At 54.7% G+C, this 21,865-nt stretch overlaps 1 protein-coding gene across 1 annotated transcript in view; it reads left to right on the top strand.

Annotated features, from left to right (window-relative positions):
- Positions 1-3,339: 3,339 nt before the first annotated feature.
- LOC111144182 (C3 and PZP like, alpha-2-macroglobulin domain containing 8) overlaps positions 3,340-21,865 on the top strand; it is a 69,963-nt gene continuing 51,437 nt past the window's right edge. The window contains exons 1-11 of the mRNA XM_022498373.1: positions 3,340-3,569; positions 7,925-8,076; positions 9,402-9,424; positions 11,305-11,470; positions 11,552-11,604; positions 11,908-11,925; positions 12,327-12,381; positions 14,210-14,323; positions 15,652-15,736; positions 16,956-17,064; positions 19,302-19,529. Of these exons, the coding sequence (XP_022354081.1) occupies positions 3,340-3,569; positions 7,925-8,076; positions 9,402-9,424; positions 11,305-11,470; positions 11,552-11,604; positions 11,908-11,925; positions 12,327-12,381; positions 14,210-14,323; positions 15,652-15,736; positions 16,956-17,064; positions 19,302-19,529 (1,233 nt within the window). The remainder of the gene's footprint in view (positions 3,570-7,924; positions 8,077-9,401; positions 9,425-11,304; positions 11,471-11,551; positions 11,605-11,907; positions 11,926-12,326; positions 12,382-14,209; positions 14,324-15,651; positions 15,737-16,955; positions 17,065-19,301; positions 19,530-21,865) is intronic.

The raw sequence follows: 21,865 nt of genomic DNA, 5'->3' as shown, positions 1-21,865 counted from the left end.
GAGACTTGAGGTCCACAGGTGGACATGGAGTGGGGAGGTTGTAGCCAGGTTTCCAGATGAGGCCCAGCACGGTAGCTCCTAAGAGCTGAGGGAGCCCGGAGATGTTGGGGGTGGGGGGGTATGGTGGGGGGTGGGGGTTTGTGTATTCCCAGGCAACTCGGGTCAGCTGGGCACAGTTTTCTGCATTCATCCAGCATTGCCCCTGGGCAAAACCCTGCATAAGCAACACAACATTCAATCACATCATGCTCAAATCCATCTCAGACGTATCCATCATGTTGGAACAAATTTGCGCTTTCAAAGCAAATGAAAGCAGAATTAATGGGACTCCCCCTCCCACCTCCTGCCAGCTTGAAGCTACCAGCCGGAAGTCACTAAAGGTGATGGTGGGAGGGGTGTGGAGTATTAGAGTCTCTTCACCATCAGAGACAAGAGTCAGTGATATCCCCAGGAGCACAGAGAACAGTAAGACACAAGGAAGTGAGGAAGCAATCACTTTAGAGTACTTACACCTTTTATTTTATTTTTTAATACTTTATTTGTCAGAGAGAGCACAAGCAGGGGAAGAGGCGGGAAGAGGGAGAAGCAGACTCCCCGCTGAGCAGAAATTCCCAATGTGGGGCTTGATCCCAGGACCCCGAGATCATGACCTGAGCTGAAGGCAGATACTTAACCAACTGAGCCACCCAGGCGCCCACAACTTTTATTTTTAATATCCTATACTTAATTGCAAGTTTGTACAACTCAGGGTTTAGCAATGGCCCTATGTGACAAGGGCTCACACGTTTCCTAGATATGGATCAACCATCTCTTCCCCAGTGCCCCAGGGCAGCTGGTATGGAGCACTTACTTAGAGCCAGGGATCTCGTGTCCAGCAGCAAATGGGGCTTACAATCCAAAGGAGACAGATGGGAAGCAAGTGCCCCTGGGATAATACAGCTGTGCCCCTGTGTTGAGCACCAGAGGGTCAGACTGGGTGATGAGGGCATGGCGATGTCTGGCTGCCTCCTACTCACCCCATTCGTGAAGGAGGGATCTCCTGCCCTGAACAGTTTGAGATGGCCGAACATTTGACACCCAACACCGGTCTGGTGAGGCGGACGCAGCTAGTCCCCAGCTAGTCCCGTATACTCACAGCCCTGGGCTGGGGGAGGACCCAGCTGGTCACCCAAGGCCACATGGGGGGTTGCACTTGGGAGGGGAGTGAAACACGGGAGGCTGTGGGAGGCAGACTTTGTAGTAAGGGGGGGTGCCCCTGGTTCCCAAGGGAGGATGTGATTAGCTTATTTGAAAGATGAGGAGCTGAGATCTGCTAGGCCCAGGACTGGTGGGATGTAACGGGTCAGGCCGACAGACTCTTGGTCAGATTCTTCTGCCAAGTGGAGGGCATAGCTGGCGGGACAGGGGGAGCTCACAGTGAGGCCTCTGGGGACCTGGAAGGGCAGCGTGTCAAATATGAGGTCTTATGACAGTGGCGGTCAGGGAAGGAGGGGCCGTGGGGCAGCCTTATGACTCCAGGAGGAAGACCATCCCAGGCAGAGGGGAGAGCTGGCATCTCGGTGGTGGTGGTGGAGGGTGGCTGTCTGTGGAGGCCAGCATGGCCAGAGCCCAGAGGAGCAGGGAGCAACTGGCTTCAAGTCTGGAGGACAGGACCCAGTTTATGGAAGGGCAAGGGTGGGGGTGGGGGGTGCTGGAGGCTAGGCAGGACAGACCGGTATTAGGGAGGTTATGCTAGAAGGCCCTGCCTGGTGGGGGAGCGGGCTGAGGTCAGAGGCCTGCACCTCTTCCTGGTCTCAGCACCCTGTTGCGCCTCTGCCCCTCCTTCCACCCAGGCTCCTGCAGGGCCCGACCCACATCTGCGAGGCAAGCCCTGTCGGCCCTTGGGTCCCCACAGCCGGCCCAGAGCTTGGCCTAAAGCCACGAGAGGGCTGATGGAGAGGCCACCTAAATGACCTAGGGCGCCAGGAAGCAGGGAGGTTCAAAGGAAGCTTCTAGGAGGAGCAGGAATTAGACAGCCAAAGGAAAAGGGCAGAAGAGCAGAGTTTGGCGGGTCAGTGCGCAGCCTCTGAGAAGCTGGGGTGAGGCTGAGCCATCATGGCAGCTTCCGGGCAGCCTGGAATTTGGACCTGGTCCCAGTGAATAGGGATCCCCGAAGATTTGGGGCAGGAGGGAAGTGTTAGGAGGGCCCTGGTAGCTGGAGTGGTCCTCCTAGAGGGCCACCCCATGGTGCCAGTGGGGGGTGTGTGATGGTGGAAGGAGGGGGAGGAGAGGTGGATATGATATAGAAAGGAGGTGCACCCCCCTCCCCAGAGGGACCTATGATAAAGGGCCCATTGCTCAGGTGGGGACACTCTGAGAAGCCCAATCCTGCTGTGTGCAGGGGAAAGGGAGGCCTGGAGAGGGAAAGGCCTGGCCGAGGGCATTTGTGGACAGTGGCAGGGGTGCGGAGAGGGTACTAGTGAGGACTGGCAGCCAGGGGCCCAGGGGCAGCCGTGCATTTGGAAGATTCACCCCTTGACCGGCCCGTCTACCCAGAGGGCTCCCCTCCTGACGCCACGTGCACTGCACAGGTCGCCGGGCCCTGGCTGGGGTGGGCGCCCTGCCGGGTTGTGCTGGTAGAGGGGTGAAGGCAGCACAGATGCAGCAGCCACCGGGGCGGCGGGGGCGGGGCGAGTCCGCAGAGGGGGCCTTGCAGGGGCGACTGGGGAGGAGGCTGGAGAGGAGACAGGGGAGGGCCGGTGAGGCGGCAGCCCCGAGAGGAAGTGGGTCCCAGGAGGATGACGACCTGGGCAAAGAGGAGCGCGGAGGCTGGGGGGAGAAGGAAAGGACAGCTCGGGTCCGAGAAACGGGGAGAACCTGGGCCTGGTTTGGGGGTGGGTCCAGGGTGGGGTCAGGCCCGGGAAGGGGGCGGGGTGAGTCCGGAGAGAGTCTTGGAGGCGCCGAGTCCCGAGAAGGGAACGGGGGTGGCTCGGGGTCCGGAAAGGGGGCGGGGCGGGCGGCCTGGTCCGGAGGATGGGAAGGGAGCGGTGCCGGGAGTGGGCCGGGGGAATAGGGGCCCGGCAGGGTCGGAGGAGCCGGGAGGGCGTGGGCAGGGTCTGAGGGTGATCCGCCCAGGGGTCCGGGAAGGGGGCGGGGCGGGGGTCCCGGCTGGGGTTGGGGGAAAGTGCTTGGAGGGGATGAGTCCCGGGAGAAGCGCGGGGCGGGGCGGGCGGGGCCGGGAGGGGGCAAGCGGGGCGGAGCGGGCCGGGGAGGGGGCGTGGCGGGCCCCGGGACAAGGCGGGTCCGGGGAGGGGGCTGGTCCGGGGCTGCCCCAGCTCGGCCGGCCGCGGAGCGGGGCGCATGGCGCCGAGCGCACGGCGCGGGGGCTGCGAACAAAGGGCCCCCGGCGGCTCAGGGGGCACCGCCGCGCTCGGACCCCGACCCTGGCCCAGCCCCAGCCCGGCCCCCTCCCTGGGCGCGGCGCCCCCGCGGAGCCGAAAAATGTGGGGCGCCCTGCTCGTCCCGCTGCTGTGGCGCCTGCTTCTGCTGCTGTCGCCACGGGACGGCGTGTGCGCTGCGCCCCAGGCCCCGTGAGTTGCTCTGGGCGACGGAGGAGGTTGGCTGTCTTCTCGGGGAGGGGGTCCCGGGGATTCGCGCAGAGAGGTGCAGCGACCTGGCCAAGGCTACACAGCCTCCGCGCCGGGCGGGACCTAGAGTCGTGTCCCCTGACTCCCAGGGGTCGGACCGGGAAGGGGGCACTGCGAGCCTTCAGAGGTGGCCACACGGAGGTACAGGGAGTCCCCACAGCTGAGGCTGCGAGGCCAGCGCCTCCTCCTCATTCACCACCTTGGTGTGACGGGGGGCGGGGGAGCTGTCGTCTTGGGTGGCGATTTCAAGTTGTCGGAGGCGTGGAGGCAAGAGGTGCGTGTGTCTTGGCTGGGAAATAGGAGAGAGCCACCGTTCCCGTTTTCCTTGGGAGGGCGTGGTGGCGGGGAGGAAGTGTTTGTTTTGCTTCCACATTTTTCTTGAAGTTTGACTACAGAGCTTCTGGTGAGTTGACACAGTGAGGAGGTGAACTAACTAGCTACCGGGGAGAATTTCCCATGAGCTGGCTTCACGGGGAATATTTCCAGACCTGCCAAGTTGGGGTGAGCCCTGCAAGGCTGTTGGATTCAGGGAAGGGGGATTCTCCTGGAGCTGCCCAAGCTCAGCGGGGTAGTCCAGCCTTGGCCTTGATGAGGAGGCTTGCTCAGGAGGTCCTTGCTTAGCAGTTTCCAGAAAACATGCCCACCGTGGGACCAGGTGGGTGGGGTCGCTTTGGGAATCACAGTTTGAAAAGTAAGACTCTCTGCGCTTTGAGCAGTGGGATTTACCTCCCCTGGGCCTTGTGAAATTGGAATCCAGAAAATTTTTGTCCTGATCTTTCCAAGCAGGCATCCTTTAAAATAGAGGTTTTCATCCGGGTGGGGGGGAGTGGGGGGGTTGTTTCCCTGGGTTCATTGGGCAATTCTAGGGGCATTTTTGGTCTAGATCGGGGGGAGTCAGTGCTGCTGGAATGTACGGAGTGGAGGCCGGGGATGCTGCGAAACATTTGGGCATCTGCAGGTCCACCACCGCCACAAAGCTTGACTGGGCCCTAAATTACAGACCCACCTTATAAAGACCAAGTTTAGAGTCTCTAGGTTGCAGAGTTTCCAACGGTTCTCAAGAGTGTTTGCCTCTGACTAAAGTCATCCTGGGATATTACCTTCTGCCAAGGGAAATGGAATCCCTGTGTTGGGGGAGACGTGCTGGGAAGGGAAGTTGCAAAATTACTAACCTGGGTTTCTAGATTAGCCTGCCTCTAAGCCAGACGTAGACCACCCACTAGAGGGATTCCAGTTTAGGAATAGCCCCTATTCCTATAGGATACCCACTTCTGTGACCCTTATGATTTAAAAAAGAAGAAGATTTTATTTATTTATTTGAGAGAGAGAGAGAGAGAGAGCACGAGCAGGGGGGAGAGGCAGAGGGAGAGGGAGAAGCAGGCTCCCCAATGAGCAGGAGCCTGACTTGGGGGGCTCCATCTCAGGACCCTGGGATCATGACCTGAGCCAAAGGCAGACGCTTAACTGACTGAGGCACCCAGGCGCCCCGACCCATGTGATTTTTGTGTGAGGAATCCCTGACCCCAGAAAGCAACATGGATTTGCACATTATCATAAAACCAGTACTGTCTGGGGCTCCTGGGTGGCATGGTGAGTTGGGCATCTGCCTTTGGCTGAGGTCATGATCCCAGAGTTTGGAATTGGGTCCCACATCGGGCTCCCTGCTGCACGGGGAGTCTGCTTCTCCCTCTGGTTGGTGCCGGGGCCAGCAGACACTACACACCACGGACAAAGCACAGGAACGTGCTTGAGGCAGTATATGTTTCTCCCCACTGTCGCTGAGTGACACCCCATTTGCATGAGAAGCCGAGAGAACGCATAAGACCCAGGATCAGTATATATTCTGGTCAGTGCTGGATCTGGACAGTGCATTCATGAACCCCAGGGTCACTGCGTGCTCCAGATGTTGCTGTCACATGCCCAGGATGAATGCATGCTCTGTGCATGGCCGAGGCCGGGAGCTGCGCACAGAAACTCTGTCATTGCGGGTGGTTGTTGGTGCTGGCGTTGGATGGAACATTGGACCCCTGGGTCATTACTGGTTCCGGTCATTGCAATGATCTGGGCTGCATACCTATAAAACAAGGGTCTTTGCACATTCCCATCGGTGCTGGAGTTACCTAGGAATTACATGGTATGTCCCGAGGTCCTGGCAGGCTCCGGGCAGTCCTGAAGTAGGACAGTCCACGTAGAAAACCAGAATGCGTGAACTTTGGCCACTGTTCAAGCTGGACAGAGCACAGCGGGCTCCCAGGATCAGTGCTGCGGCTGGACAGTACCCAACAGGAGCCCAGTGTGTCTTCTGAAATGCCAGGTTTTTCATTAGTTTTTTTTTTTTAAGATTTTATTTATTTATTTTACAGAGATCATAAGTAGTCAGAGAGGCAGGCAGAGAGAGAGAGGGGGAAGCAGGCTCCCTGCCGAGCAGAGAGCCCGATGCGGGGCTCGATCCCAGGACCCTGAGATCATGACCTGAGCTGAAGGCAGAGGCTTAACCACTGAGTCACCCAGGTGCCCCTTTCATGAGGTTTTAATGAAGTCCACTTTATCAATGATTTCTTTGATGGGTCGTCCTTTTGCTATCTCACGCATGAAATGTTTGCCTAACCCCAGCTCCCAAAGCCTTTTTCCTGTTTTCTTCCAGGGTTTTTAGAGTTTTACACTTATTAGATCTCTGACCCTGTTTGAGTTCACCTCAGTGCACGGTGTTCAGTCAGGGTCTAAATTTGTCTGTTTGTGTGGGGATGTCCAGGTGTCCTGGAGAGAATTTTTGAGACACGAAAATCTCCCCTACTCTCATTGCCTGGCCTGGTTTCTCTTTTGCCTGTTTCCTTCTGGTGCCTGTAGTTCTCCGCATGGCTGGGTTTTTGCTGCCTTTGCTGTCTGGGCTCTTGGCGCTTTGCTGTTGCACTGTGAGCGGTTTTCGTAGTTAAAGTTGAATGAGATTTTCTGATGATCCATGGAAGGTTGTAGAATACCAGAGGCACAAGCCCAGGTGGAGAGGACCCGTTCCTTAGGTCAGGTGCCCTAAGGGCGCCCCAAAGCTTTCCCCGGTGTGACTGTGGGACCTGTGGCATGTTCCTTCTTCTTCTGGAGCAACACCTTGCCTATCTGGAAAGTAAGAAATTGTTCTCTATCTTCCAGGACAGGCCTGTTTGGGTGCCACTGTTCACAGAGTTTTCTTGTTTCAGGCCATTTCAGGTTCATTTTCAGGGTTTTGTTCTTAAGATTAGTTCTTAATCTTAAGATTTGTTCTTTTTCTTAGGGACGCCTGGGTGGCTCAGTTGGTTGAGCAGCTGCCTTCGGCTCAGGTCATGATCCCAGTGTCCTGGGATCAAGTCCCACATCGGGCTCCTTGCTCGGCAGGGAACCTGCTTCTCCCTCTGCCTCTGCCTGTCTCTCTGTCTGCCTGTGCTCTCTCGCTCTATCTCCCTCTGTCCCTGACAAATAAATAAATAAAGTCTTTAAAAAAAAAAAGATTTGTTCTTTTTCTTTTCTTTTTTTTTTTTTAAGATTTTGTTTATTTATTTGACAGAGAGAGAGAGAATGAGAGATCACAAGTAGGCAGAGAGGCAGGCAGAGAGAAAGGAGGAAGCAGGCTCCCTGCTGAGCAGAGAGCCCGATGCGATGCGGGGCTGGATCCCAGGACCCTGAGACCGTGACCTGAGACGAAGGCAGAGGCTTAACCCACTGAGCCACCCAGGCGCCCCTTAAGATTTGTTCTTAAGAATAAATTTAGGTCTTAGATTTGTTCTTAAGAACAAATTTAGTTCTTAGATTTGTTCTTAAGATTAATGCTGCAGGAAGCTCCTTGTTTCTTTCCACTGGGTTTTGGAGTCTGGCTGCCTGGGTTTGAATCCTGGTCTCTTACTGGCTTGGGCACGTGACTTGGCTTTCCAGCGCTTCTCTGACTCTGTGAATGGCTTTTTGGCACTTGTCACAGAGTGGCTGTGAGGATGAAGTGGGATCCTGCCAGTTATTCAGGAGAGTGGTTCAGTGTTGGTGTGGCACTCGCAAAGGTCCTGTGGCAGAATGCACTGACTACAAAGGCTAGAGGCCAGAACACGGACGTTGGAAGGGGTGTGGTGCTGGATAGATCCAGAGGGGGCTTCAGAGATGAATGAGCCAGCCCCTGGTCACAGGGAGCTCACAGGTCGGTGGGGGACACACAGACACAAAATGACAGTGTCATCACGGTGTGGGCGGGCGTAGGTGGAAGACCACAAAGGGAGAACTGTGACGTGGCCAGAGGTGGGTCAGAAAGCCTTTGCCTTCACTGAGGTTTTCCTCTCCTACAGGGCCTACCTAATTGCTGCACCCTCTGTCTTCCGCTCGGGAGTGGAGGAAGTCATCAGTGTGACCATCTTTAATTCCCTCCGGGAAGTCATGGTCCAGGCTCAGCTGGTGGCCCAGGGCGAGGCGGTGGCATGGAGCCAGGGAGCTATCCTGGGTAGGTCCCTGGGGTGCCTGACCAGGGCTTCCTCTCCCTCGGCAAAGTGGTCTTTGGGGCTCAAGCCTCCAGCCAGCTTCTACCCTGCTGTCCTTGGACAGCAGATAACAACAGGGCGGGCCTCCTGGACACAGGTCGTGAGAGCAGAGGGCCGCCTCAGGGCCTGTAGTCCAGCAGGGCAGACACCTGATTCCTCACGCAGAGTGGGATTTGGTCACAGGAGACACAGAGAGAAGAAGTCGGGACTCTAAGACCAGCAAGTCAGCTCCTATCCCCCAGGGAGAAGAGGGAGAGGCTGGCCTTGAGTGGAAACCAGGAGAAGGCTGGGGTGGGCAAGAGTGCAGGCCGTCCTGACTCTGGGGCTATCCCAAAACCCACATCAGGTTGGCTTCAGCAACAGTGTTTATGGGCTGTCATAACTAGGAAAGTCCACTGGCATCACTGGCTGTCGTTTCCCAGCGCTACTTCGGAATGGGACTGTGTCTCCCCCAAGCTGATAGAGTGACAGGTTCTCCACACCAATGAGAAATGTCCCAGCATCCTCTGACTGGCCTAACTTGGGTCATGTGCTCAATCCTGACCCAACCCCTCTGACCAGGGGAGAGGCCTATGCTGATTGGCCCACTTTGGGTCATGTGCTCAGATCCAAACCAATCACTTGGGTGGGGGAGGGCCTATGTAGATTTGCATAGAGCAGAAGAGAGATGGGTGGAGCCACACCAAACCTCCCGAAATGGGATCTGGGCAGGTGACTTTCCTGAGGAATTTGGGGTTTTGTCAGTAAAAAATGGGCAACGGATACTGGGAGGCAAAAACAGTAGATGCTAAATCAAGTCTTAGAGGCTGGAAAGCCAGAGAGGTGTTACTATGGTAAATGATTCAGCTTGGGTCAAGAGAGAGGTGATGGGAAAGCAAATAGATTACTGGAGGGAGGTCCACTGGGGACCTCAATCTCCTCTTCTTTCTCTTTACCCCCTTCTTGTTCCACTCCCCTGGAATTTTCTCTTTGCTCCCTTCACAGCCTACCTTGGGTTTGGGGCCAGGAATGAAGGGAATTATTAAGTGCGCAGGCTGGCCAACTTTCCCCTGAGTAGCTTGGCTTCGTCTATCCCCTCTGGCCTTCAGGCTCTCACCAGCTTGGAGGAAACCTCTCACTTTTCTCAATCCCAGCCCAGCCCAGGCCAGATCAGCATGACCCAGTATGTGTGTTTGTCCACAGACAATCCCTCTAGGTAGAGAAGGCCCCAGTTATAAGGCTGCAGCTCAGGGAGGCAGGCAAACTCAGCTCCCAATTTAACTGTTTTCATTTAATTTTTATTTTTTAGATAAAGGGACAATCAAACTGAAGGTAAGCTTTGAATTTTTAACATCTTCATGAACCCTACCTTGGCAATAATTGATTTGGAATGGAATAAGAGAAGTTTCATGTGTGGTGAGAAAAATCATTAACAGTGATGTCAACAGTGAATAACGAAGAAAAATTTGAGAAAAAGAGAAGACTTACTTGTAATCCCATCTCCCCATACTTTTCACTCTCTCCTTTTCCCCCATAAATCCTCATCCACGTAAAGACATTTCTTTCAAGTTGCAATTAGATGGTAGACCCCTTCGTGCTTCCTGCCATTTTCTCTTAGCACACTGTGTAATATACTTCTATGTGTTCAAATCTCTATAATTGTCATTTGCCTTCTATTGTTAACCACTGCCCATTACGTCTCTTTTATGAACTAGTTTACTAACCCTTTCCACCTCATACATGCTTAGATTTTTTTAAAGATTGTTTTCAGGGTTTTGATAACATAATCCAAACATCACTAGCATCTCTGTGCATAAAGATGACTTAGCACTCTTTTTTGTTGAAGATTTTATTTATCTATTTGAGAGAGTGAGAGTGCGTGCATGCCTGAGTGGGGGTGGTGGGGGGGAGAGGGAGAGCCTGTTGTGGGGCTCGATCCTGGGACTCCAGGATCATGACCTGAGCCAGAGGCAGACGCTTCACCGACTGAGCCACCCAGGCACCCCAAAGATGTCTTAGCATTCTGAATGCTTGCCTTAGACTAAACACCCCAAAAGAAGATTGACCAGGTTAGGAACCAAGCCTCCTCCTTGGTCCTGCTTTGTCTTTGAAGACACAGCAGTGCCCCTTCACAGCACCACCTGTGACATGGTAGAGACCCAATTTCCCACAGCTTCACCGGCATTGAATATTACTACTTTAAAATTATTTTATGAACCAAACCACATCATAGGCAATTCTCTGATGTGGGTTTTTAAACTGGAGTCCTTGGATTTCCAGGGGCTCACCAGCCCTGAAATTGTGGGCATTTTCTCAGTTAGCTGTTCCTTAACTTTTCTCAGACACTCCAAGGAGTCCTGGAATGAATGGGCGACACGGAGAGTCATCCTGAATGACAGCATGTCCTCCCCCAGTGATCCGTACAAAGTCCCTGAAGCAGTTCCTCTCCCCTGCAGGGTGTCCCTAGTGCCTGAGAGCTGTGGGACACAGGCTTTCCTGCCTTATCGATGATGGGAGAACCTTTTCTCTAAGGCAGCAGCTCTCACCTAGTGGAGAGGTTTGCCTTCTCCCCCGACCGCAGCCCTAGGACATCGGGCAGTGTCTGAAGACCTGTTTGGTTGTCACAACTGGGGAGGGCACCTCATGGGTGCTTAGCACCCCACAGTGCTCTCAGGACAGGCCCCATGACCAGGAGAGAGCCAGCCCCAGCTGTCCGTAGTTGGGAAGCCCTTGGTAAGTCCCCTAGAGCTGCCCTTTGAGCAGGTCGGCTTGCTTGCGAATCAAAAAGCAGGGCCGCGCTGGACAGGGGTTAAGATTACGCCTGATCCCTGGCGGCTGCACGTCGGAAGCACTCTTCCTGGGATCATTGCCATGGATTTGCAGACCAGACCCAGGAAGGGCTGTATAATTCTAGGAGAGGGAGCCGGGACTCCAAGAAAGGTCTTGGGATCCTTAACTCTTAGAATAGCTCCTGATGAGCAGTTCTCAGCTTGGGTAAGGGGGGATTCTGGCCCCTCCGGAACACTGGCAGTGGCTGGAGACATTGTGGGGGGGGCCTACCGGCATCTGGTGGGCGGAGGCCAGGAATGCCGCTCAGCACAATGCAATGACGGGGAGCCCCCACCGCAAAGAATGATCTGGTCCTAAGTGTCCATCAGTGCCAACGTTGAGAAACACTCTGTTGCTCGCAAAGCTCTGTGGTCTGCCTGCAGGTGCCCACGGGCCTCCGGGGCCAAGCCCTCCTGCAGGTGTGGGGCCGCAGCGGGCGGGCGGAGGAGCGCCCCCTCTTCCACAACCAGACCTCCGTGACCGTGGACAGCCGGGGCGCCTCCGTGTTCATCCAGACCGACAAGCCGGTGTACAAGCCGCGACACCGAGGTGGGCGGCTCGCACGGGAGTGGAGGGAGGGGAGGGCCAGCCATGGCCTGAGCTGCCGCACGTTGTCTCCTTCCCTTCCAGTGCTCATAAGCATCTTCACTGTCACCCCGAACCTGAGGCCTGTCAGCCAGAAGGTGAGATCGGCTTCTCAAACCCTGGGAAACCCTGGGCCTGGAATACACCTGCCCCAGGCCACCTGGCCTGGGGTACTGCCACCAACTGGTCTTAACTCCCCCACCCCGTCTCCTGCTGATCTCATTCCTTCCAGTTTCGACCTCTGGTCTGGGTTTTGGCCTGTGGCTCTGAGTCCCCTGGGGAGCCAGGGGGAGGTCTGTGGGACAGAGGGAGGCTAGAGCACTGGTGGGCGGGTGGCGTGTGCTCGCAGGGCTGGGGACCCACAGGGGGCCGTGCTCACTGCCTGTCTGTCTGTGTTGCAGCTGGAAGCCTACATTCTGGTAAGTGGCCTGCAACCCCCTCTGCTCTCGGTCTGCCCCCACCGTCTGCGGCCGAGGTAGCCTGTGCCTGTCCCAGCCCCTCACGAGGCTTGGACTGGGTGCATCCCAGGCCCTGGGACTGGGTGCATTACCCTGGGACAGGCTAAGCGCATGTCTGTCTGTCTCTGTAGATTTGCACACAGCTCCCTAAAGGAGGAGCAGATCTGGCCCCTTTTGTCCCTATGTCCTCAGACCAGTCCCTTCTGTGCCCCAGCTCTCATTTGCTCCCGTGTATTCATCTGGTGGGGGGGGGCGTGCCCTTCACGCTTGTCCCACTGTAGAGAGAGGGCTCGGAGCGTGCACACATATGCCGGGCATACACTGGCTGGCCTGAGTTAACTATGGGGGTTCGTCCCCCGCAGGACCCCAGGGGCTCGAGGATGATGGAGTGGAGACACCTGGAGCCATTCTGCTGTGGTAAGCCTCTTCCCAGCCCCTCCCCTTTCTCCTTCTGTAGTTCTGGGGGCTGCACCTTTGGGTGGCAGATGCAGTAAAGCTTCCAGGAGACTAGAATGTGCTCCGGATGCACCCCTTCCCTACAGCATCGCACCCCACCCAGGGTTCTCTAGTCCCGGCGCCCGGCTGAGGCTCCTGCGTATAACTGGAGGCCTTTTGGGGAACATCGGGTCTTGTTTGCCGGCACCCCCCTCATCTTCCTCCCACTAAAGATCTTCTACCCCATCACCCCCTTGGGGGTTCCTGGACCCCGAGTGCCTCTGTGAGTTCAGGGCCACTAGGAGACAGGTGGATCATGCGGGTTTGTGCGATGTCACACTTCCGGGTCCCCTGGCCTGGCCTTGAGCCCTCTTTCTGGTTCTGAGATGCTCAGGGAGGGCTGACAAGCAGGGACAGGGCTTGCGTGCGTGACTGTCCTCCCTGGAGTTCTGAGCCCGGGGCTGCAGGGCCTCCGGTGGAGCCAAGGACAGTACACCGACTCTCTTGGCGATCCATCCCACGTTCTCGCCGGGCACTCAGCCTGCTTTCCCCTTCTCCACCCTCCCCATCGGCCCCTTTCCCTCCCTCTCACTAACTCATATCTCCTGGGCACCGAAGTAGATGCTGACAAAGGGGGAACTTTCCGCCCAGTGTGGGAAACAGACTTTAAACCACATGATAACATCGGCTATGATGAGAGCTAGGAAGGAGAAGTACAGACTCAGAGCGGGCAAAATGGAGTTCTTGCTCAGCCTGGGACAGCAGAGGCAATCCTAGAAGGCTGCCTGGAGGAAAAGGCCTTTCCAGCAACGAAGTGGAGAAGGAGCAGACGTTAGCCGGACCAAGTGAGGGGCCAGGGAACGTGTTCCAGAGAGAGGCCCAGCATGCAGGAGGCCCAGTGGATGGCAGGGAGAGTGAGGCTGGGCTCAGGAAGGAGGCCCGACGTGTCAGGAATGCTGATACGAGAAGCAACAGTGAGACCCGAGGGCCTCTCAGGCTCCAGGGAGGTGTATGGACTTGATCTCCAGAACACAGAGGAAGGGAACAAGCAGCCTCCCATTTAAAAAACTTGGAATATGTGTGGACCAGGGGTTCTCAACTGGTGTGATTTTGCTCCCGGGCTGGGGGTGGGTGGTGTCTGGTAATGTTAGCCATGGGCTAATGAGGTCCCCTAGAAAATGTATGTTGGTGACAGCCCCCACCTCCCAAACCTCCTCTGACCATCAAAGGCTCCAAATATGGGAGGAAGAGACGGTTGGCCGGCATGTTTTCCAATTCCTTAGTGACGGAGAGAAGCGGTGGGGACTGTTGTAGTCTCTGGGTATTCTCTGGAGTCCTGCTGAGCTGCTTGCACGATGTCCCAGGCACAGCAAGTCCCACTCGGGAGTGACAGATCCCCAACTCTCCTCCCAGAATGAAAACAGCTCCTGTGGGGTTCTGACAAATGGACCCAAAGCCAAGCCTTCCTCCTCTCTCTGCCTGAGACTGGTGGCATTTCCTGGTGCCCAACTGCAGGGAGAGTGGTGTTTTTGTCTTGAAGCCTGTTCAGAATCTGTGCTGGATTTGGGCAGCTGTTACCACCTGGTGGTGGTGGGGGAGGTGGGAAGGGTTCTGCCCCCAGGTCCCAGCATTATATGGGAATATTTGGGGTTGCCATGACTTGGGGGGAGGAGCTAGTGGCATCGAGTGGGTGTGGGCTCAGTGTCCTGGGATGCACAGGGCAGCCCGCAGCCATGGAGTATGATCAGGCCTGGCTGGCTCTCTGCACACGCTCTTGCCCCAGGATGACCGGGCGTCTCTCCGCACACAGGTGTGGCCAACATGACCTTCCCCCTGTCTGACCAGCCGGTGCTGGGAGAATGGTTCATTTTTGTCGAAATGCAAGGCCACGTGTACAACAAGTCCTTTGAAGTTCAGAAGTATGGTAAGCCAGAGACTCTTAGGGGTTCACCTCTGGGCGAGGCCACAGACCCGGTGACGACACTGATGATGGGAGAGGACGGCGGCAACCCCATTCGCTGGGGCTCGGTGCAGAGCGCTGGGCACTTCGTTGTTTCTCTTTTATGAGAATTGTCATAAAACACACATAACAAAATTGGCCGGCTTCGCTATTTGTAAGTCTACAGTTGTGCGGCATTAAGGGCTTTTGGGTTGTTGGGCAGACATCACCATCGTCCACTTCCAGAATTTTTGCATCTTCCTAGACTGAAACTCAGTCCCCACTAAACTCCAACTCTCTGTCCCCTCCCCAGCCCTGGGCCCGCCTGCCGTCCTACTTCCTGTTTCTATGACTCTGACTCGGCCAGGTGCTTCGTGGAAGTGGGACTGTACAGTGTTTGTCCTTTTGCGTCTGGTGTATTTCACTCAGGATGATGTCTTCCAGGTTCATCTGGGTCATAGCCTGGGTCAGAATTCCCTTTTTATTATTTTTATTGTTTTTTTTTTAAAGATTTTATTTATTTATTTGACAGAGAGTGTGCACAAGGAGGAGAGCAGCAGGGAGAGAGAGAGGGAGAAGCAGGCTTCCTGCTGAGCAGGGAGCCCAATGCGGGGCTCGATCCTAGGACCCCAGGATCATGACCTGAGCCGAAGGCAGACACTTAACTGACAGAGCCATCCAGGCGCCACTTCCCTTCCTTTTTAAGTCCATTTCTTTCAACCTCATCCCAACCCTGTGCACAGATGGGGGAGCTGAGAAGTTGAGAGGCATTTAGGAAATAGCTCAAGTAACAGGAGCTGGGGAACAAACACAGACCAGAGGAGGAAAGGCTGTAGAGGACAGGGATGTTGGTTGCAAGCGACAAGCCCAGTGCAAACTCTGGAAGTAAAAGGAAGCGAATTTATGGCATTGCGTTGCAAACTGGAAGGACCAGCTTCTTTGCGTTTCCTCCGTGCAGATTCTGGGTGTCGGTGTCCATCTCTCCTCCCCAAGCTGCCCAGCATGACCAGATGGCTGGACGCTCCCAGGGTTGAGCACCTCTGGGCCCGCCTGCACGCAGAGTGCGTGGCCTAAACGTGATGAAATGTGGGCCTCTGGGGAGAAAGAGTGTGCTTCCCCCCAAAATAGAAAATAACAGTGGGCCAGCAAAATCCCCAAAAAGCTGCAGGCGATCAGCGAAGGGTGGGGGTGTGGATTCCTGTGGTGTTGCCTGGCTGCGGCTTTGCTGGTACCCCTCCCATAGAGCCAGGACCTTCTGAGGCCACCCCAGCGGTGGAAGTTGCCTCTCCCTTCTCTTCGCTCTCTCCTTCCAGTGCTGCCGAAATTTGAGCTCCTTATTGACCCGCCCCAGTATATCCGGGACCTGGAAGCTTGCGAGAAGGGCACTGTGCAGGCCAGGTGAGAAAGAGGTGGTCAGCATGGGCGAGCCCCTCCCCTTGCAGACACGCCCCTCCCCTTGCAGACACGCCCCTCCCTGGGGCACGCCCTCCCCCATGGGCCTGCCCCTCCTCCCTCAGACTCGTCCCCTTGGTGGGGTATCCCCCTCTTCCCACATTGTTTTCCCCCTGGGGGGACACCCGTCTCCCTCCCCTTCCTGTGTCGCCCTCTTCCTTGCAAACAGCACCCACAGGGAATGGGGTGACCCGCAAGGGATTTCTTGAAGGGGTTGCCTGTCTCATGACCAGGCTTATCACCAGCTCCAAAGTGAGTGTTGACCAGAGGGTGTCCAGAGACACTGTCCCTTTCTGGGGTCCCCCAGGGAGAGTGCTCCAAGGCCTGTGTTCCCGCTCAGCTCTCTCACCTGGAGCTTGTGGTTGAGGCTGTTCGCTTGCCCTCTGCTCCTCCAGCTGTGTGGGTTCTTTTTTGTTTGTTTGTTTTTTTCTTCTTTTAAGTAATCTGTATCCCTAACATGGGGCTGAGATCAAGAGTGCCCCACACTATGACCGAGCTATCCAGGTGCCCCTGCCACGTGTGTTTTAAAATCCAAGGATGTTGTCAACTATACTCAAATAAAAAAAAAAAATTCACACACCTTTTCTATAGTCTAGAAAATACTATCAAAACAAAACAGCTGGTGTTATTTTTTTATTCACTGTCATCTGCCGTCTTAGTCCTGGGCCCCTGTAAGCAGGTGTCCCCTCTGCCTAAGGCTTGACAAACATACATTTAAGTCTTACTGGCACCTCTGAGGGGATAATTTTATTTCCATTCTCTGGGTGATGAAACCAAGCAGTATGATCCCTGATTCAAAGTTGAATTCACCAGAGCACTTAGGCCCAGGCTTCCTGATGCCCACAGTTGTTCGATCCTCTGTTGTCCTACTTCAACAAGTAGTAGGCCCAGTGGTGGTCTCACATACCCTCCCGCTCTTGGGTTCAGAGTTCCTCTCTGACCCTTGGTCTCTTTTTCTGTCAAATACAAGTCCCGGTGCAGAGAATTGCTGGTCTCTCTGTGCTGACTCTTCGCTGTGGGAAGGGCTATAAGCTCAGAATGTAGGATGAGGGAAGCATCCTTGGATCAGCTGGTCTCATCCCAAGGGGGCTTGGCCTTCCCGAGACTGGCCCCTCCCCTCCCCTGCTGCTTCCCTGTGAAATTAACCCCCTTTGTTTTGTTCTAGGTATACCTTTGGAAAACCTGTCTCGGGGACCTTAACGATCAATATGACTGTAAATGGCGTGGGGTACTACAGCCAGGAGGTGGGGCGCCCCGTCCTCAGAACCACAAAGGTGAGGAACAGGGACTTCCATGCTGCTCTTCCAATGGATCCCTTCCTGCCAGGCCTGCCCTTGGGTTCAACTCCGTGATCATTTACTTTATTTTACTTTCTAAAACAGTTTATACGGTGAGGATTTTCCCAGTGATAAAATTCCTGCAGGCTGATCATGGAAATTTTAGAAAATATTAAAAAAAAAAAAGAAGAAATAAAGGTGATTTCTTCCCTGACAGACAAAACCACTATTGATAGGTTGATGTATGTCCTCCCTGGATAGTATGTGCAAAGTTTTTTAAAGAAATAGTTTTATTAAGATACAATTCACGGACCATGCATTTCAAATACACACATAGAACGTAGGATTCGGGGGTTTTAGTATGTTCAGGTTATGCCACAGCCATCACAGGCCAGAGTTTGGGTATTTCCACCATCCTCCCCAAATCCCTCACGTCCTTTTGTAATCTTGTCTATTACCATCCCCAGCCCTGGGCAGCCACTGATCGATCTGCTTTCTGTCTCTATGAATGTGCCTGGTTTAGATGTTCTGTATACACGGAATCGTATGCTATACGGTCTTTCGTGTCCGGCTTCTTTCGTCTGGCACGTTGTCTCAAAGCTCATCCCCCTCATAGCAGGTGTCCAAGCTTGGTTCCTTTTTTACAGCCAAGTAATAGTGCATTGTATGGACGGACCACATTTGGTTTTTCCGTTTACCCGTTGATGGATATTTGGGTTTCTCCCACTTTTTGGGCATTCTAGACACTGCTGCTCTGAACATTTCGCGTACAGGTTTGTGTGAGGCCAGACGTGTTCATTTCTCTTGGATGTGGCATTCCTGGGTTGTGTGGTGTGGAATTAAATAGACTGCCCACGTGAGAATGAGCAAAGGGTATTTATTCGGAGCTCGCTGTAGCAAAGGGAATCAGCCACCATCACCCCCAGTCGGCAGACTCGAAGCTTTATTGTGAGATAGAGGGAAGGCTTCAGGTGTGTCCCCGCTGGAGGCTAGTTGGCACCTAGAAGGGAAGCATTCTGTAAGGTTGGTTAGGGATGCATGTTTGGTTTTCTCAGTTGGTTCTAAGGCGTAAGGGCAAAATGGGACACCTGGTTGGCTCAGTAGGTAGAGCGTGCGACTCTTGATCTTGGAGTCATGAGTTTGAGCCCCACCTTGGAAGTAGAGTTTACTTAAAATTTTTTTTTTCTTAAAAAGGGGTGCCTAGAGGCACCTGGGTGGCACAGTCGGTTGGGCATCTGACTCTTGTGGTCGTGGGATCGAGCCCGGCATCGGGCTCTGCACTCAGCCCAGAGTCTGCTTCAGAGGCTCTCTCTCTCTCCCTCTGCCCTTCCTGCTAGTGTGAGCATGCTCTCTCTCTGTCTTTCTGAAATAAATAAATAAATCTTTAATAGAATAAAATAAAAAGTGGTGCCTGGCTGGCTCAGTCAGTAGAGTAAATGACTCTTGATTTTGGGCCTGTGAGTTTGAACCCCACGTTGGGCATAACAAAGACTTAAAAAGAAAAGAAAAAGAAGTAGGGACGAAAATCAGAGAAACTGTCTGTTATTAATCCAGTTCTAGCCATTTGGGTTTGGTTGTTATGGGGCTGTCTTCCTACTAGCTGCTAGACCTCGGGGTCAGACCTCCTTTGAGGCTCGTTGATCATGGGTTGGCCATTTTTCTATATGGTCCTGCCATGGTCTGTTTAGGGGTAACTGAGTTTAGCCATTTGAGAAATTCCCAGACTGTTTTCCCAAGCGGCTGCGTGACTCCACAGTCCCGTGTCTATAGAGCCTGGAGGTCCTCTGCCTCTGTGGCCTCCAGCCCTGGACCCTGTCATCCCTTCCGCTGGGGGCGGCCCTTGCCTTGATTCTCTGGCTTACTGAGTAGTGGTCTCCGAAGCTGTTTCTGGAAGGGGCTTGTTTGCCAGGCCCCTGGCTGGGTCCTGAGATAGGGGTCAAATGGGGGCGTTCTGTGCCCTGGGAGTGGGAGTGGAGTAAGTGCGCCAAAGGGGGAGGGTGATGGTTCAAATCCATGCCCTGCTGTCTGCTGAGGGCCAACATCTTAGTCCCCGGGACATGCTGCATCTCCAGCAAGGGATGCAGTGACCTACGACACAGGTTGGCCATGTCCCCGCGTGTCCCCCCAGCCCTCCCGCAGCTGGCGCGTCCTGTGCTTCAGATGGGGTTTTGAGACTCGTGCCTCGAAGCTGTTCCAACCCCGAGTGAGCACATTGTGTGCGCTTCTGCCTCCAGATCCACGGCTCCCAGGACTTTGACATCTGTGTGAAGGACATGATCCCTGCCGATGTCCCCGAACACTTCCGGGGCACCGTCAGCATCTGGGCCACGGTGACCAGTGTGGACGGGAGCCAGCAGGTGGCGTTTGATGCCTCCACCCCCGTCCAGAGGCAGCTGGTGGACGTCCGCTACTCCAAGGACACCAGGAAGCAATTCAAGCCGGGCCTGTCCTACATGGGGAAGGTAAGCTCTGGGGGACGGCGCCCAGTGGGGGGCCATCGGAGGGCGCGGGCTCTGCACTGCCTGCCCCCCGGCTCCACTCAAAGACCACCGTGAAGCCTCTGCGGATACACTGTGGGTCCGCAGTGGGGACGCTGCTGAAGATGGGGTCCTTTAATTGCACTGTGTCACCTTGGCTCTTGGTGTCCGAGGGCTGTATTGCAGAGTGTGGCAAGAGCCGGTACCCTAGGGTGAAGGGCAGTGAACATTTGAACTAGCATCCAAAGGAATGCCTCCCGCGCAAAGCAGATCTTCTGCCCCCGAGACGACTGACTCAGATCCCTGGGGGGAAAGTGACATTTTGAATAGGCTCCCACCTCCTACCCACCCACCATGCCGGTCTTAGACACCGTTAGGTTGTAGGTGACCAGAAACCCAAGATCCTTATCCTAATCATTGCACTGGGCATTTGTGTCCTGCGGTGGCAAGGCCAGTGGCACCCAGTGTCACCCCAGAGGGAAGCTGGTGGCGCCCCTGACCTCAGCCTTGTCCACCACCTGCATCCCTGACCCCTCTTGCCCTCTGTGGGCCACTCACAGGATCCTGCTGGTGTGTTCTCATGCTGTGTCCTGCTAACTCCCGCTCTGTTCTGAGACCTCCTTCCTCTCTGTGCCCGGATCCCAGTCCCGCCTGTCCGCACACAGAGACACCCCTGTGTGCCCCTGGCTTTGAGGGTCCTGGCTTGTAAAGAAGCTAAAGCCCAAAGAGCAGGGTCAGAATGTGCATGAAGAAAGGGCTTGGGCTGTCAGATCAATGAAGGGAGCATTTCACGTACAGCCGGGAGATCCTCCACCATCGGCATTAAAGACCAGAGCTGTAAGTGGGGACCATGCAGGCAGAAGCCCCTGTCACTCTGCCACCAAGTATCTAGACAGGCGAGGGACTAACCTAGGGTCCTTTGGGGCCCACGGACTATATTTCTTTCATACCATTCCTGTCTTTTTTTCTTTAAAGGTTTTATTTATTTGAGAGAGAGAGAGAGAGAGAGCACGCACATGTGCAGAGGGGAGGAGCCGAGGGAGAGGGAAAAGCAGGCTTCCCGCTGAGCGGAGAGCCCGATGCGGGGCTCGATCCCAGAGACCCAGGATCATGACCTGAGCCAAAGGCAGACCCTTAATCCACTGAGCCCCCCAGGCGCCCAATCCACTGAGCCCCCAAGGCGCCCCACCATCCCTGTCTTTTGAACCCCTTGTTCTGACTCTCTTTTCTGCCTGTCTGAATGAGGTCTGAGCATCACAGGGAACGTTCGTAGCATTGCCCATGCTGTTCCTACCCCGGCGTGGCCCCAGGCCAATGGCCAGCACGTGGTGATTCCTACGCTGTGATTTGAACACGGAGACCAGTGGGCTAGAATACAGAGCGCAGAAATAAATCCACACCCCGGATGGATACTGAGTGCCTGGATGCTCTCCTCACCGAGTGCCTGGGATACCCTGCTTCTAGTTAGCCATCTAGAGCTTCTCCACACCAGTAGCCTCCAACTGGGACACACCTGAAGCCATCCCTCTTTCTTGCTCTAAGGTTTTCCCACTTCACCTGCTTTTCAGCCTCAGCCAAACAGAGTGGTGTTGGCTGTGACTCTCTTCCTGGAGCAGGCTCCGAGTAAATAGCCTTTACCCATTCTCTGTCAGGTGGTCTTCATTTAATTCCACACCACGTGGCCCAGGAGGTCAACTTCACCACGCGGACCCGGGCTAGTGGCCAGCATGTGGTGGCTTCTACCTTGTGACTCATTTGCCAAGTCCAAGGTTGTGACGGTCCTCCCACCCCGCCCACCCATCTCTAAGTGTTTCAGAGTTCTAGATCTTAACGTTAGGTCTATGATCTGTTTTTAACTTTTGTAGATGGTGTGAGGTAGGGGTTCACTTTCATTCTTTCACATGTGGGTTTCCAGTCGTCCTAGCCCTATTTGTTGAGGAAATTATTCTTTCCCCATTGGATGGTCTCGCACCCCTGTTGAAAACCAATTTACCATGGATGTGTGGGTTTGTGTCTGGAATCTCAGTTCTGTCCCATCGATCGCTATGTCTCTTCTATGCCAATACCATGTTGTCTTGATTATTGTAGCTTCCTAGTGAGTTTTGAAAATTGGGACACGGGGGCTCCTGGGTGGCTCAGTTGGTTAAGTGACTGCCTTCAGCTCAGATCATGATCCCAGGGTCCTGGGATCAAGCCCCATATCAGTCTCCCTGCTCGGTGGACAGCTTGCTTCTCTCTCTCTCTCTGCCTGCCACTCTGCCTAGTTGTGATCTATCTCTCTGTCAAATAAATAAATAAAATCTTAAAAAATAAGAAATAAA

The sequence above is a fragment of the Enhydra lutris genome, unplaced genomic scaffold (assembly GCF_002288905.1).
Source record: "Enhydra lutris kenyoni isolate GAN:26980312 unplaced genomic scaffold, ASM228890v2 scaffoldscaffold10, whole genome shotgun sequence".
NCBI classification, from domain to species: domain Eukaryota; kingdom Metazoa; phylum Chordata; class Mammalia; order Carnivora; family Mustelidae; genus Enhydra; species Enhydra lutris.
The sequence above is the reverse complement of the archived record's forward strand: the minus strand, read 5'-3'. Positions and strand labels throughout refer to the sequence as shown.